Raw genomic sequence first — 14,168 nt, forward strand, 5'->3', positions numbered from 1 at the left:
GACTTCTGTAGTTGGGTAGGCAATGGATGGGATCAGGGCTTCTAGTATGGTGACCAATGAAAAGGTAGTCACAAAGATACAGGCAAGACATGATGAAGGCCTAGACTACCATGGTGATTATGTCAGTGGAAATAAGGAGATATAGATGAGACATAGTGCTTTGGTATAAACAAGATTTGACATCAGGTTGGATATATGGTTATCGTTCAAGTAAATAATTGAAGAGGACACCAAGGTTGCAAATTTAGATGACTGAGAAGATGGTGGTATCTTCAGAAGCAGGGTGTTGGCAAGAAGGGAGGGACTAGGGATGGGAAAGATGATGAGTTCTGTTTTGAATATGAGTTTAAAATGCCTGTGGGGCATCCACTACTACACCAGAGGTCTTGTTTCCAGTAATTTTTTAAAGTTGTAACAGCTAGGTGGCACAGTGTACAGTACTAGGCTTGGAATCAGGAAAACTCATCTTTATGAGTTCAAATTTAACTTCAGATACTTACTAGCTGTGTGACCCTGGGAAAATCACATTAAACCTGTTTTCTTCAGTTTCCTTATCTGTAAAGTGAGTTGGAGAAAGAAATGGCAAATGACTCCAGTATCTTTGCCATGAAAACCTTAAAACGTGTCACAAAGAATGAGACATGCCTGAAACAACTCAACAATAGCAATTCAAAGTTTTAAACACTACTGGTCAGTCCTCTGGAGAAGCTAGGGAGAAGGATTTAAAGAGATTAGGGATACTGGGATTATGTAGTTTATAAATGAATTTAAAAGTCAGCTTTCTTCTGCCTCTTCCAGAATCCATGTCCTGAATCTGGAGCCTCATTTCCTTCTAAAGTCACATTCTGGTGGTTTTCTAGGTAAGAAAAAAACAAGTTTCAGGATATTGTTATGAATTGCCCCTTAAAGCCCTTGACCATTATTCTACTCTTCTACCATGGATTAAAATGCTTTAAGCATCATAAGCATCATCATAGCATCATAGAATCATCAGTCAAATGAGAAGTCAGAGGAGGTTATTGAGTCCAAGGAGGGAAAAATTTTGCCTAACATTTAGAGCAACCCAAAAATAGAAATGGCTACCTTGGAAATAGTTGGTTCTGTACCACCAGGGAGGAGAGAGAAAAACTCTTTAGGCAAAAGACAAGCCAACCATCTCTTAAGGATATGTGACCTTGGGCAAGTTATTTAATCTACCTGGGCCTTAGTTTCCTCATCTATAAATTGAAAGGCTTGGACCAGACAGCTTCTGATGTCTCTATCAAGTCTAAATCTATAAGTCTCTTCCCCTATGATTCTGGAAGGAATTCTTGGTCAGATGTCATATAGCTCAAGGGTCCCCTAAATCTCTATGATTGTGTGGTCAAGTATGCCATTTAACAAAGTGCATAACTGGGGCTCATAAAGGACATATCAACTTGTCAAACAGGAAACAGGCAGTAAACAGAAGGGCCCATATTTAAACCCAGATTCTCTGATTCACAAGCCAGTTATCTTTTTACTACACACCATTCCATTTCTTCTTTTAATCCCCTTTCTAACTTCCATCCAATCTCACAAGGTTCTCCCAGGTCTAACAGTTTCCCCCAGTGTCATCAGTTGTATTTTCCCATCTCTAGGAGGTCAATACAGACACTCAGAAACATCTTAGAATATAAGAATTGATTCTCCAGTATCTACCTTCAAGGTCCAATGTAACATTAGTTCACAGTCACACTAAGTGTGTAGCCTCAGCTGGAATACCCACACCTGTATCCAAAGACCTTACTTGATTGCTTCCTCAGCAAAACAGCAGTGCCCAAAGTTTCTTCCTTCCTTCCTTCCTTCCTTCCTTCCTCCTTCCTTCCTTCCTTCCTTCCTTCCTTCCTTCCTTCCTTCCTTCCTTCCTTCCTTCCTTCCTTCCTTCCTTCCTTCCCTCCCTCCCTTTTTTCTTTTATCTCTCTTTCTTTCTCTCTCTCTCTTTGTCTCTTTCTATCTCTTTCTCTTTTTTATTTTTCTTTCTTTCTTCCTTTCTTGGACCAGACAGCTTCTGATAATGTCTCTATCAAGTCTAACTCCATGTCTTTTCCTCCCTTTTTCTTTCCTTCTTTCCTTCCTTCTTTCTTCCTTTCCTTCTTTCCTCCTTTCTTTCTTCCTTTCTTTCTCCCTGTCTTTCCCAGGCTGGAAATGCAGTAGCTTTCATGACCCATTGTACTGATGCTGCACTTAGTACCAATTGGCTTAGCTCATAAAATCTCCCCAGTAGCAGGGACAGTAGGCATGTGCCACTACATTTACCTACCCAAAGTTTTAGTGAATTCAGAGGCCATTAATCTAATCAATAAAGAGTCAAGAAGGACCCAAAAGTTGCAAAGCGTTAGTGCCCTAAAAAGTAAAAGAAGAATGGTAGGAGAAGAGGGGAAGGAAGGAAGATCTTGAGATCCATTGTGGATATACTGAGTTTGAAGTACCATTGAGACATTGAGATGGAGATGCCCAATGGACCATTGATGCTGTGAGAGTAAAGTCCAAAACAAGGTTAGACTTGGATATATAGATTTGAATGTCATTTGCATAGAGATTAAACTCGTGTACATAAAGAAAGAAAAGGAGAAGGTTCAACACAGGTTCTTGCAGTACACAAACAGAAAGCAAATTATAAATTATGAACTAACAAAGTTGAATGAGAAATCAGATAAATAGAAAGAGGAAGATCATAAAAACCCAAAAAAGAAAGAGTATCTAGCACACAAAGGTGATCGACAGTGTCAAATGCAGCAAAAGTCAAGAGGAATGAGTTCAGAGAAAGAATTGTTGGTAACTCTGGAGAGCATAGTCTCAAATGAATAGTGAAGAGGTGGAGTCAAGATGGCAGCTTAGACACAACAACAGTTCAGACCTCTGTAAACCCTTCCTCACCAACTCAAAAACACAATGCTTTGAGGGGACTGAAAACCAAGTCTAACAACAGAAGAGAGCTCGGGAACCCTCTTCCTAGACCCAACTTAAAAAGTACACTCCCCAAAAAGCCTGAATTCTAGAACTCTCCGGTTTAAGGGGAAAGAAGAAGGAAGGTCCCAGGACCCCTCCCCCACCTACAGTGCTGAGCCTTCAGCAGTGGCTAGAATCTCTGGGCAAGCAAGGGAATACCTTGTTGGCATAGCTGTGTCAGGCTCAGGGTGTAGAACATAGGCAGCGTAGAGGCAGCTGGAGAAGCATAGAGCAGGCAGCCTCATTGCAGCCAAGGTGCTCCATCTTGCCCCTTCCCCTTTTCTGGAGGTTTTGGCCTCAGGGCACATCCAGATTTACAGATCAACTCCTCCCCCTGGCTCAATCTCATCAGTAGGGCAGATAAGAAGCCTTCAGAGGGCAGGGAAGCTCAAGCTCCAACACCCCTCCCCCACAGACTGATTTAAGAGCCTTGCTAACTAAGCTCCAAGGGCAAAAGCTACAACAAATTACAGGCAATAACCTTGATGATGGGGCAGGAAGCTCAGCTCCTTTTCAGCTTCTGCTGTCAGCTGGGGACTCCTTTTCAGCTTCTGCTGTCAGCTGGGGACGATCTGACTAACCTGATCAATCAGCAGAACAGAGAAGAAGTCCCTTGAGGACAGAATAGCCCAAACCCACAGATCCAGCACATAATGAGAAAAGCGAGACTACAGGCAACTACTGGGGGGAAAGAAGAGGGAAATATAAGTAAACAACAGAAAAAGAAAAAAGAAATTACAATCAACAGCTTCTATCTAGGCAATGAAAAAAGAGCAAATGGAACAGAAAAGGATCAAGGAACACTAAGCAAAAACGCAGAAATTCCAGCAAATTGGAAATAGGCTTTGGAAGAACTCAAAATTCAATTCTAAAAACAATTAAAAGAGGCTAAAGACAACTAGGGAAAGAATTTAAAAAGCAAAATAAATCATCTGGAAACAGAAAATAGTGTCTTGTAAGTCAAAATTAATCAGCTTGAAAATGAGGCAGAGGAGATGAAATATGAGGTAAAGAAGATGAAAGATGACCTCTAAAGAAAATCAGACTAGAAGGAGAAAGATGACCAAAAAATCCAGGGTTGAAATTCAGTCTTCAAAAACTAGAATCCAACAACTAGAAGCAAACAACTTCACAAGGTAGAAGGAAACTATGAAACAAAATCAAAAGAATGAAAAAGTTGAGGAAAATATGAAACACCTCATCCACAAAAGGGAAGATCTAGAAAACAGGTCCAGGAAAGACAACTTAATCATTGGACAACAGGAAGATCATGAAAAAAGAAAAAGCCTGGACATCATTCTACAGGAAATTATCCAAGAAAACTGCCCAACATTCTAGAGCAAGAGGGAAAAGTGGAGATTGAAAGAATCCACAGATCACATCCTGTACTTAGTCCTTAACTGAGAACACCCAGGAATTTTAGAGCCAAATTCAAGTACTAGACCAAAGTAAAAAACTATTACAAGCTGCAAAGAAGAAGTCATTCAGATACCATAGAATCACAGTTAGGGTAACACAGAATCTGGCTGAATCTACACTGAAGGACTGAAAGGCATGGAATATGATATTCTGGAAAGCAAGGGAACTAGATCTACAAGAATCAACTACCCAGAAAAACCAACTATATTCTTGCAGAGGAGAGTATGGTCACTTAATAAAATAGAAGACTTCCAAGCATTCATAAAGATATGACCAGACTTGAACAGAAAATTTGATGCCCAAACACAGAACTCAAGAGAATCACCAAAAAATAATTAAGAAAGGGGAAAAAAACAACAAAAAAACAAACCTTTTTTTAAGGGACCCAATAAGTTAAAATGATTTGTATCCCCACAAGAAAAGAGGATATTGGTAACTCTTAAAAATTGTTATTATCACCTGGGTAGCTAGAAGAATTATACTTAGAGGGAACAGTGATAACCTGTATAGGATGAAATGCCAAGACATACATTTTATATATATATATATAACTAGAGGTAAAAAAAAGAGGTTACTACTAAGAGAAATGGGAAAAGAAACAAAATGAGGTAAATGTATATGTCATAAAGAAGTACATGGCGGGAGTGAGGGAGAACACCAATACACTGGAAGGGTAAAGAGATTGGAGACAGGAAATATTTAATTCTTATGTGCATTGAAATTGACTCAAAGAGGGAAGAACAATTAGACCCATTGGAGCAGAGAATTGATTTGCTCCCTATAGAGAAGTAGAAGGATAACAAATGGACTGGTGGGGAAGGAAGCAATACAAGAGAGGGAGAGGGGGGGGGGGGCTAGTTTAAAAAGACTAAAGAAAATAAGAGGGAATAATAAGGGGGAGTAGAAAGTATGGGAGAGATTGGGTTTGGATCAACATCTCACACCCTTCACCAAGATAAACTCAGAATGGGTGAATGACTTAAATATAAAGAAAGAAACTCTAAGTAAATTAGGTGAACACAGAATAGTATACATGTCAGATCTTTGGGGAAGGAAAGATTTTAAGACCAATCAAGAGTTAGAAAAAATTACAAAATGTATAATAAACAATTCTGATTACATCAAATGAAAAAGGTTTTGTGCAAACAAAACCAATGCAACCAAAATTAGAAGGGAAGCAACAAATGGGGGGGGGGGGATTTTCATAACAAAAACCTCTGACAAAGGTCTAGTTACTCAAATTTATAGAGCTAAATCAATTGTACAAAAAATCAATCCATTCCCCAATTGATAAATGGGCAAATGACATGAATAGGCAATTTTCAGATAAAGTAATCAAAACTATTTATAAGCACATGAAAAATTATTCTAAATCTCATAATCAGAGAGATGCAAATCAAAACAACTCTTGAAGTACCACCTCACACCTAGCAGATTGACTAACATGACAGCAGAGGAAAGTAATGAGTGCTGGAAGGGATGTGGCAAAGTTGGAACATTAATGCATTGCTGGTGGAGTTGTGAATTGATCCAACCATTCTGGAGGGCAATTTGGAACTATGCCCAAAGGACTTTAAAAGACTATCTGTCCTTTGATCCAGCCATAGCACTGCTGGGTTTGTACCCCAAAGAGACAATAAGGAAAAAGACTTGTACAAGAATATTCATAGCTACACTATTTGTGTTGGCAAAAAAAATGGAAAATGAGGGGATGCCCTTCAATTGGGGAATGGCTGAACAAATTGTGGTATATGTTGGTGATGGAATACTATTGTGCTCAAAGGAATAATAAAGTGGAGGAATTCCATGGGGACTGGAATGATACAGAGTGAGAGGAGCAGAACCAGGAGAACATTGTACACAGAGAATGATAACACTGTGGTACAATCTAATGTAATGGACTTCTCCATTAGTGGCAATGCAGTGATGCAGAACAACTTGGAGGAATTTATGAGAAAGAACACTATCCACATTTAGAGGAAAAACTGTGGGAGTAGAAAACCGGAAGAAAAACAATTGCTTGATTACATGGGTTGAGGGGGATGTGATTGGAGATGTAGACTCTAAATGATCATCTTAGTACAAACATCAACAACATGAGAATAGGACATATGTAAAATCCAGTGGAATTGTGCATCGGTTACAGGATGGGGTGTGGGGAGGGGAGGGAAAGAATATGATTGTTGTAAACAAGGAAAAATGTTCTAAACTGACTAATTAAATAAACTTTTCAAAAAAAATCAAATGAATGGTGAAGTTGGAGACCAGTGAGAAAAGAAATAGTCAAGGCAGTGAAAGTACCCAGCTTTTTTGATGGTTTAGCTGAGAAAGGTAAGAGGAGTATAGATTAGTAGTTCAAAGGGATGGTAGGATCTAGTGAGTAGGTTTTTATGTTTGTTTTTAAGGATAAAGGAGTCTTGGGCAGTCAATAGGGAATATTGCAATAGGGAAGTTATTAGTAGAAGGGAGAAACTGAATGCTGGGGAGGGAGGTTTCAATGATGGAACAATGTGCTGAAGAAGACAGGAGATGGAGTCAAGAGCACACATGGAGGAGTTGTCTGATGAGCAGTTACCAAGGTGAGAAGAATAAAAAACAGTCTTTTCTGCACGTTTATCGAAGAAGCAAAGTGACACTGTTCTATATTTCTTTATAGAGCTGTCTCTTCCCTCAGTTAATAAAGATGAGATGGGGTCATGAGGAGATGATGGGGTCGTCTTTTGTAATTTTTCCTAGAGGATTCTCTTTTACAGGCTAGTGTGGCAGGGCTACAGGAAGCCCTTAGAAATGGATGACCTTTGGTCACTTGGAAAAGAAAATTCATCAGAGGAAATCATATCCCGACTTGAAAGTGAATGGAAGAGGATTTGTAATGAAACCCAACAGTAAGTACTCCATTGGCCAGGAGCCAGATCATCCATGAACAAATGAAAATTCTATAAACTTTAGTTCTAGTATCATCTTGTTTTACCTTTCAGAGTATTCTCGACCAAATCATAACCATTCCTTATTTACCTTACCCTATCCTGTACTCCACCTTCCCTCTCAGCTAATTTCTAATAGTCAATAATAGTCATAAGTTGGGGCAGTAGCTAAGTGGATTGAGAGCCAGGCCTTGAGATGAGAGGTCCTGGGTTCAAATTTGGCCTCAGACACTTCCCAGCTGTGTAACCCTGGGCAAGTCACTTAACCCCCAATTGCCCAGCCCTTACCACTCTTCTGCCTTGAAACCAATATGTAGTATTGATTCTAAGGTGGAAGATCTGGGTTTAAAATAAAAAATAGAATAATATAAAATAGTCATAAGTATTACATTATTAAAGCTTAAAGGTATGATCCTCTCAGAGAGATATTTACTCACCGGAGGGTGGTCCTAAGCTTTGATTTCTTTTTCTGTGAAGGCTGGCTTTATGTTAGTTTTCCAGGGTGTCAAAAGCCAAAGGCTTATTGAAATCAAAGGTCTATTTGGTTAGCTCACTTGGAAAGAGCATGGTGTTCAGTGAGGTAGCTTCACTGTACTCTCAAGACAGAAATTACATCCTTTGCCCCAGATTTCATATGCCTGTGCCCCTAGTCAAGGGGTAAGTCAAGGAATAAGGAAATATGGATAACTCAGAAAAAATGAATTTCTACTGCTTAAAAAACCCATGGTTCTGAATGGATAAACTTTATTCAAAAGAAACATCAATGATTAGAGTACCAAGCCTAGAGTTGGGAGGACCTAGGTTCAAATGTGACCTCAGATACTTCCTAGCTGTGTGACCGTGGGCAAGTCACTTAACCTTGTTACCTTGCCCTTGCCATTCTCTTTTAGAGTTGTTATTTTATAAAAATAAAAGAAAGAAAAATGACAGAATAGACAAGAAGGGAAGAGATAGCATTACACATTAAGAAGGTATACTAATCACACGAGGAAATCCAAGTACCAGAGGTAGGAAAAATGATGGGGAAGATTGGGGTATATGTTGATGGAGAGTGAAATAGAAGCAGTTTTGTCATCAAAGTACCCTATAGAACAATTGGATAGAAAGTGGAAATAGATAAGAAATTCATGAAATAGATCTTGGGCTTGGCAAAGAGTATTCATATAGAAGAGTGTTGCTTTCAGTTGTATCCAACTCTTCGTAGCTCCATTTGGGGTTTTCTTGGCAGATACTGAAGTGGTTGACTTTTCTTCACCAGGTCATTTTTATAGACGAGAAAATGGAGACAAATAGGACTAAGCAACTTGTCCAGGGTCACACAGTTATTGTCTGAGATCATATTTGAATTCAGGAAGATGTGTCTTCCTGACTCCAGGTCTGGCACTTTATCTAGTATACCACCTAACTGCCCATAACTAGGACACTGAGAAATCAAGTGACTTAACTAGGGACACACAGCCAGGGTGAGTCAGTCAGACCTTGAGCCCAGCTCCCCATAATCCCAAGGCCAGCTCTCTATCCAGACACCTGCTACTATTAGTTACTTCTTGATTTTTCTTAAGTGAAATTTCATCCTTTCGAAGATGAAACCAACAAGAGAATATTATATTCTAGATCTGATTTATCTGATAGATAAATATATATATATATGCATATATATATTTAAGTATGCATGTGTATATGTCACAAACCATATAATTTACATTTAGATATATATTTATACACACACACACACACACACACATATATATATATACACTCATATATTACAACTTGTTTTTTGGATAGGATTACTTAACTGGTAGCTCAGGGGAGTGCAGTCGATATGGATTCCCTGGACTTTAGCAAAGTATCTGTTGAAGTATTGAAAATAATTATTATGGGAAAGATTGAGGTATAGCCTAGGAAAATTATACAAATAAATGGATTTGTAGCTCATTTAGTGACCAGAACCAGTAACGGTTAAATGGCTCAATGTCATCTTAGTCTCCAATGAAGTGCACCAGGGATGTGGCCCTATGCTGTGTAACATTTTTATTAATTATTGGGATTAAAGAATAGTTGACATGTTTATCAAATTTATAGATGTCATGAAGTGGGAAAGAATATCTAACATAAGCAATTACAGTCAAGATTCAAAAAGATTTTGACAGGCATTGGGCTGAATCAAGGAAAGATAAATGGAAAATCTTATTCAGCTATGTGGCTCAGGAGATAGAGGAAGACCAAGATTCAAATCCAATATAAGACTAGATGACTGGACAAGTCACTTACTCTCTTGGTTACCTCAGTTTCCTCAACTATAAAATCAGTAAAATATTCCCACCCACATCCCAGGATGATTGTTGTAAGGATCAAGCCTGACATTTATACAAAACTTAGCAGAGTGCCTGACACATAGTAGGTACTTAATAAATACTCATTCCCTTTCCACCTGTCATGCTTGGGTTCAAAAAGATCTGAGAGGATGCTAAATGGCAAAGCAGATAGAATACCAGGCTCAGAGCCAGGAAGATTTTGGGGTCTGACTAGCTGATTGACTTTGAGTAAGTTATTTACACCTGTTTGCCTCAGTCTCCTCATCTGTAAAATGAACTAGAGAAGGAAATAGCAAACCACTCCAATGTATTTGCCAAGAAAAGCAACACACACACATCCCAAAAAAGGAGGTTACAAAGAATCAGATATGGGTGGAAACAAATAGACAACTACAAGAAGTGGAACAGTAGCAGCATTACCTTTGTACACAAAGAATTACAAGTGAGCCAAGTTGCTATCCTAATTGAACTTGCTCCTTTCTTTCTTAAGGACCAAAGAGGAGATGGGATTTGAAAGGGGTGGAGGAAACAGAGCTGAACCAGCACTCCCTCCAGAGACTGAAACTTTCCTGCAGGGGCATCAGAGTCCCAGATTCCCTTTGCTGAAGGCGATTTGGAAAGTGTTTAATGGCACCTTCCTCCTTGGAACTCTCAGCTTAATCGTCTGCGATGTCTTCAGATTTGCCGTCCCAAAGATACTGAGGTAGTTACCAGGGCAAGGACCTGCCCTTGATTGTCTTCCCAAGCTTGTCAGGGGCCATCCCTGCAAGGCTGACACTCTTTACTTGGGCAGCCCTAGAGGGAGAACTGACAGTCCCCTTTGCCTCAAAATGTTTCCTTCCCTTCCTTGCTCTTTGTCCATGATGTAGGAGCTGGGTCAGGGAAAAATGGGTGACTAAGAAAGGAAATGAATGAGGAAGAAAGAAAATCAAGAAAATGACCAACCTTATCCAATCCTTGTTGAGATTGTTGTTCATCCTTCACTTTTGTTTTTGTTTTTAAAACCCTTATTTTCTATCTTAGAACCAATTCTTTGTATTGGTTCCATAGCAGAAGAGCAGTAAGGGCTGAGCAGTAAGGGGGTTAAGTGACTTGCCCAGGGTCACATAGCTAGGAAGTGTCTGAGACCACTTTTAAACCCACAACCTCCTCTCACTAGGCCTGGCTCTGAATCCACTGAGCCACCTAACTGCCCCAAGTTGGAAAGATGAGGAGAGAAACCTATCCTCTTGAATTTCATTTTTGAAGAGGACCTTCATGAATTAGATTTAAGTGAGGTGGATTTGCACAGTCCTTAGCTAGGGGCAGCTAGGGGGCACAGTGGATAGAGAGCCATGGCTGAAGTTGGGAGGACCAGGGCTCAAATCTGTCCTCAGACACTTCCTAGCTGTATGACCCTAGGCAGGTCACTTAACCCTATTAAGTATTCAGACCATTCTGACAAGGCAGTCAAATGATATATTTTTGCAAAGGACCTGAAAGTTAATACATTTGAATATCAAGGAGGGGAAAGAAAGAGAAATGAGGGAAGAACTAACTTAAACCATAAAGCCAAAGACTTTCACCCACAAGATCATATAACTCTCAAAGATACCAGTCCTGGTTAGAGTTGTTACAAAGTCAGAAGGTAAGTTTTTTTTAAGTCCTAGTTTAATGTCATGATAGAAAAAGCATTTGGGTTGGAGTGAGGAAGATCCATATTCAAATCTCTAAATGTTTGTCATATAAAAAATACATCAATAAAACATTTTTTAAGTTTTCTAAAAAAAAAATCTTGCTGCAGACACTTACTATCTGATTTGTGTAACCCTGGGCAAGTCACTTAACCTCCGCAGTCTCAATTTGCTCCTTTGCAAAATGGGATGATATTAGCATCTATTCCCCAGGGCTGTTGTGAGAACCAGTTAAGAAAAAAATATATAAAGTGCTTTGCTAGTCTTAAAACACTAAATCTAGCTATCATCATTGTGACAGAGGCTGGCACATAAATAAAAAGTGCCAGGCTGAAGAGTGTATGGAACTGACCACCTTGATGGGGGAGGGACCCCAGGAGATGGGAAACTTGAGGAGAAGATTCTGGCTGGAAGAGCAGTTGGTCTCTCAGTCGGAAGAAGTTGAAGTGAGAAGGTAGAATAAGACTTTCTCCTGAAGGTTACCTACCCACTTTTTCCTGCTTGTGACTGGAAATCTATGGTGCTATCTTCTGGAATGACTTCAATACAGATCCACTTGCCCCTGTATCACTGAGAGGTTTGTAACCTTGTTTTCCCACTTTTGTCCCAAGGTATGGCCCTGGAGTGTCTTGTAAATTAGCTATTATGGTGTTTGCATGCACAGGTTTCCCATTATCATCAGAACCTTCTTCTTGCCCCATGGTTTGTAATGCACATGTACAATTAGTAGATATTTCAGGTATTGTAGATGTTATAGTATAATTTTCCATCCCCTCTTCAGTTATTCCATCCCCATTCGATGCACTATTATTAACTAACTCTGTATCACTTTGGACCATTGATGTCTGTGAGCTAACAGCTTGCTCAGAGGAAAGGTTTGTGTTTGTATTAATTTCAGTCTGAGAACTGCTTGGATGATGTTTCACTATCAAAGACTCTTCTGTTCCCACTCCCTTAGATTGTTTTGCAGTCTCTGGTTCAGGAAATAGACAGTCATTGGAAGTTTGGTATTGATCTGTGCTAAACTCATCCCCAGGACTGGTATCTTTGAGTGTTATATGATCTTGTGGGTGAAAGTCTTTGGCTCTATGGTTTAAATTAGTTCTTCCCTCATTTCTCTTTCTTTCCCCTCCTTGATATTCAAATGTATTAACTTTCAGGTCCTTTGCAAAAATGTACCATTTGACTGCCTTATCAGAATGGTCTGGATACTTAAATTGCTATTTTAAAGATTTACTAGCCCTGTTTGATTTTCTACTCTCTAGGCCCATTCTACAAACTAAGAATTTTTCCAAAAAGGTTTTAATCTGTTCCTTGCTTTTCTCCATGCAGTTTTATGCCATGTATTGTGAACCATAAATGTCATGTTTCATGTCTGTTATTATCTGTGCAATTTTATTCTCCACCTCAATTCTAGACTTTTGTTTTATACTTAAGTTGCTTCCCTTGGTATCTTGCCCAACTATCTGTTTCTCCACCACTAAAATTTTAACGTTTTCTTTTTTCCTTTCTACCATCTCCCTTTTTGCCCTTTATGATCATGCCCTCATGTTTCCTCCCTGGGGTACCTCCCAAATTCATCTCTTTTTTTACTAGATAATGCTAGCACCTGGCATAATGTAGTATGATCAATCCTAGCTACAACCTCTGAATAATGGGGTTTTGCTCCAGAAACTATTACTGCTTCCATGGATTTCAGGTCTGGGGTCTCTTGTTCTTTCAGTTTGCAGTGAGAGCAACACTGTTTGCTATTAGAGTCCTGTCTCTCATAGTTTTTGTTAGTGTATTCTTTTCCTTGATGATATGCATTTTGACCTTTCCCATCTCTCTTATTTTAACCCTGTTCATAGCAATGTTTCATTGGGCAGTTTCTTACTATGTGTCCCTGAAGAGAACATAAAAAGCAAGTTCTAGTATCTCTTTGCACCCTCTGTTGACTTTGGGGTGTCTGTCTATACTGTGTGGTTTATCTGTTAAATGTCTTAATTGTAACCAGGTTCTTAACCTTCTGTATTTCTTTCTGCCTTAATATTTCACAGGTCTCTTGGAGTTTTTTCTTTAGATCATCCTCTTCCCTTTCCTGATCTACTTAGTTATTGTGTAGATAGGTGGCAATGTCCCTAAGTTTTTAAAGTGAGAGGGTTTCAAACTTACAGAAATAGCTCCTGAAGAAATCCCTCAAGTGCTTATCACAGCCCTTGAGAAATTTTCTCCTCACATGTGCCTCTGATTCTTTTGAATCAAGATTAAAGCCCAATAGTCCTGTGGTTTTTTCAATAAGGCAATCAATAAATGTGCTTGGATGTTCATTTTTTTTCTTGGAATAATATGTCAAATTTTCTCCATTCTTTTGATCTTTCTGACAATTGCTTCATTCCCTGCAATAGATCCTCATGGCATTTTTTTAGATAAGTCATTGATCTTGGATTAGAAAAATCCAGATCCTCAAAAACTTCTGGCCAGCTTGTGAGTGAGGAATCTTTTCTAGTTTGTTCAATAAAGTTTTTATGTTCCTGAAGCATAAAAAGTTCAGATAAAAGAATTTCTACCTCCTCAAAATCTGATTCATAGAGGCAGAGTGCTCTTTTTAGTTCTTTGATCGCAAGATGAGGCTCTGATAAAAATTTAGGCATGCATTTATGTAAAGACTCTAATTCATGGGTGGTGAATGACTTATGAACCTTTGCATGCAAGATGCCAGAGTTATCAGTGACCTTAGCTACATCAGGTGAAGGTTTAATCTTTTGAACCTTTGGTGCATTTACAAGATTGTTAGCAGATGCATTAGTTGGTGCCTTGTTGCATTTTGCTATTGTATCAGTAGCCATGTCACTTCCCCCTACTGCCCCTAATGGTGTTGCATT

The 14,168-nt window shown here is 39.1% G+C and overlaps 1 protein-coding gene across 1 annotated transcript in view; it reads left to right on the forward strand.

Moving 5' to 3' along the window:
* ABCC6 (ATP binding cassette subfamily C member 6) overlaps positions 1-14,168 on the forward strand; it is an 84,226-nt gene that overhangs the window by 15,802 nt on the left and 54,256 nt on the right. Inside the window, 3 exon segments of the mRNA XM_056806308.1 lie at positions 799-860; positions 7,143-7,274; positions 10,122-10,334. Of these exon segments, the coding sequence (XP_056662286.1) occupies positions 799-860; positions 7,143-7,274; positions 10,122-10,334 (407 nt within the window).

Source organism: Monodelphis domestica, chromosome 7 (genome assembly GCF_027887165.1).
Source record: "Monodelphis domestica isolate mMonDom1 chromosome 7, mMonDom1.pri, whole genome shotgun sequence".
Taxonomy (NCBI): Eukaryota; Metazoa; Chordata; class Mammalia; order Didelphimorphia; family Didelphidae; genus Monodelphis; species Monodelphis domestica.